The sequence below is a fragment of the Heterodontus francisci genome, chromosome 34 (assembly GCF_036365525.1).
Source record: "Heterodontus francisci isolate sHetFra1 chromosome 34, sHetFra1.hap1, whole genome shotgun sequence".
In the NCBI taxonomy this organism is placed as follows: Eukaryota; Metazoa; Chordata; class Chondrichthyes; order Heterodontiformes; family Heterodontidae; genus Heterodontus; species Heterodontus francisci.
The window spans coordinates 36687064-36689891 of NC_090404.1; the positions used below are offsets into that span (position 1 = coordinate 36687064).

Here is a 2828-nt window from a genome sequence, read left to right on the forward strand (position 1 = left end):
CTCTCCTCCCATAGAGAGCCGAGTCTTGTGTAGGTCCAGACTGGGTGGCAGGGGTTCCTTTCCCTGAAGGACATTAGTGAACCAGTTGGGGTTGTACGTCAAAACAGCAGCTTTCATGGTCACTTTTTCCTCGTACCGTCCCCAAAATGTTCCAGATTCATTCAGCTCCATTTCCCAACCTGCCTTTGTGTTTTTGTGGGTTCTCTCACACTTTTTTTTTTCTTTTTAAAATCCATTTCACAGGGTTTTGGAAGGAGAGGAATTGCAGTCGTGAAATGCAAAAAAACATCAGATCAGGATCTGGAGGAGTCACCCAATTTATCGTAACCTGAATATCACCAGATTTTGAACGTGGAAAGAAAAAGCAGCGATCAGAGTGGAGAGAAACTGAACACATGTTCTGTGTGTGGACGAGGTTTCAGCTGATTATCGGACCTGTTGAAGCACAAGTGCAGTCACACTGGGAAGAAACTGTACACATGTTCTGTGTGTGGACGAGGTTTTAGCTGATTATCGGACCTGTTGAAACACAAGTGCAGTCACACTGGGAAGAAACTGTACACATGTTCTGTGTGTGGACGAGGTTTTAGCTGATTATCGGACCTGTTGAAACACAAGTGCAGTCACACTGGGAAGAAACTGTACACATGTTCTGTGTGTGGACGAGGTTTCAGCCGATTATCGGACCTGTTGAAACACAAGTGCAGTCACACTGGGAAGAAACTGTACACATGTTCTGTGTGTGGACGAGGTTTCAGCCGATTATCGGACCTGTTGAAACACAAGTGCAGTCACACTGGGAAGAAACCATGTAAATATGGGGATTGTGGAAAGGGATTCAATTATTTAGTTGAGCTGGAAGCTCATCCACGCAGTCACACTCTGGAGAGGCTGTTCACCTGCACCGAGTGTGAGCAGGGATTCACTCAAGCATCCTACCTGCTGACACATCAGCGAGTTCACACTGGGGAGAGACTTTTAAATGTCCATTCTGTGGGAATTGCTATAAATGTTCTACTGAACTGATGTCCCATCAATGTGTTCACACTGACAGGAAACCGTTCAGGTGCTCTCACTGCGGGACTGGGTTCAGACGATTCCACACTCTCACTGTACACCAGCGCATTCACACTGGGGAGAGGCCGTTCACCTGCACGGAATGTGGGAAGGGATTCACTCAGTTACCCATGCTGTTGACACACCAGCGCGTTCGCACTGGGGAGAGGCCATTCACCTGCATAGAGTGTGGGATGGGATTCAGTACTTCATCCAGCATTCTGAGAAACCAGCGAGTTCACACTGGGGAGAGGCCATTCACTTGCTTTGAGTGTGGGAAGGGATTCACTCAGTCATCCCAGCTACTGGCACACCAGCGAGTTCACACTGGGGAGAGGCCATTCACCTGCACAGAGTGTGGGAAGGGATTCGCTACTTCTTCTGATCTGCTGAAACACCAGCGAATTCACACAGCGGAGAAACCATTCAACTGCACAGAATGTGGCAAAGGATTCACTACTACTTCTGACCTTCTGACACACCAGCGAGTTCACACTGGGAAGAAGCTGTTCACCTGCTCAGAGTGTTGGAAGGGATTCACTCAGTCCTCCAACCTTCAGAAACACCAGGGAGTTCACACTGGGGAGCGGCCATTCACCTGCACAGAGTGTGGGAAGGGATTCACTCAGTCCTCCAACCTTCAGAAACGCCAGGGAGTTCACACAAGGGATCGGTCATTCACTTGTTCTGACTGTGTGAAGGGATTTACTACTTCATCCTATCTGTTGAGACACCAGCGAGTTCACAAGTAACTCGGGGATGAGAAATTTTCATCAAATATCAGATTTCCGACATTGATGTTTCGGAAATCCACCATTGGCTTCTCCCCTTCTGACCTGAACTAAAAGACCGGCTTTGAAAGAAATTGCAGCTGCTCGGCGATTTTATTTTTACCTTTTTATGTCACCTTTATTTTTTATAGTCTTCCACCTTGGTGGAAATGAATTTCAAACAGGAAAGCAAGTGGGTGGAACTGCAAACTCCTTCACAACTTCAGTGTGTCAGTCTTCTGTAAATAGACAAAAAGGAGATGTGTGTATACACAGACCAATTCCCAATGTTTATTTTTGCCTTCATGGGATATCTTAGCAGAGACCACCTGAGAACTGACACAGCTCATTTGACATGGTTTAAAATTAATGGTGCAGGATCAGTAGCTGGCAAGTCGCTGGTCTGCAGCAAAAACATTGGTCTGTCAATAGGAATTTGAAACTTGCTTCCATTTACACAGCAGTGTGTGTCTGAAATAATTTCTGAAAACTCTGCACATACTGGTTACTGAATGTGAATATCCTGCAGTGAACATGAACTGTATAAACTTAATATGTCCTGTGCTTTGCAGCAACTGAAGTGATCTGGAATTTCCACTTATCGGTTTGCTCAGGTGTATGGCTGAATTCCATTCATTGTTCACCTCCATTTTCACTGTCTACTGACCCAGTCACACTGTAAACCTTGAGTCAGTGTGAAGCTGTCTTTTACACCATAGTGATGGAACACAAGGAATATAACTCTGGCCATCTTTCTTCAATGTGTGTTTTGGCATTGCTTAAGATTATCTGGAAAAGAGTGTCTTGCACCACTAGTGCTGTGTATTGGTTACAGTGAAACTATCCTGTGAGCTCTCTGCAGTCACTATAAATGGTCACTGGGTTTCTCAGGCTGATGGCACAGTACTCTGTACATGCTGTCTTTCTCCAAGCCAACACAATAGTTATGATTTTCAGCTCACCTTGCTGTTAAATGCAGCTGTCACTGAACCAATTGATGCA

General features: G+C 45.6%; 1 protein-coding gene across 1 annotated transcript; it reads left to right on the forward strand.

Annotated features, from left to right (window-relative positions):
• The first annotated feature begins 744 nt into the window (after positions 1-744).
• Positions 745-2022, forward strand: LOC137349358 (zinc finger protein 436-like). Its single transcript, XM_068014883.1, has one exon. The coding sequence runs from the start codon at positions 1026-1028 to the stop codon at positions 1806-1808; it is 783 nt and encodes a 260-aa protein (XP_067870984.1). The 5' UTR covers positions 745-1025; the 3' UTR covers positions 1809-2022.
• Positions 2023-2828: the final 806 nt, after the last annotated feature.

What these genes read in the sequence shown, in the direction of transcription:
- LOC137349358 (XM_068014883.1), top strand. Translation starts at nt 1,026, where the DNA reads ATGTCCCATCAATGTGTTCACACTGACAGGAAACCGTTCAGGTGCTCT.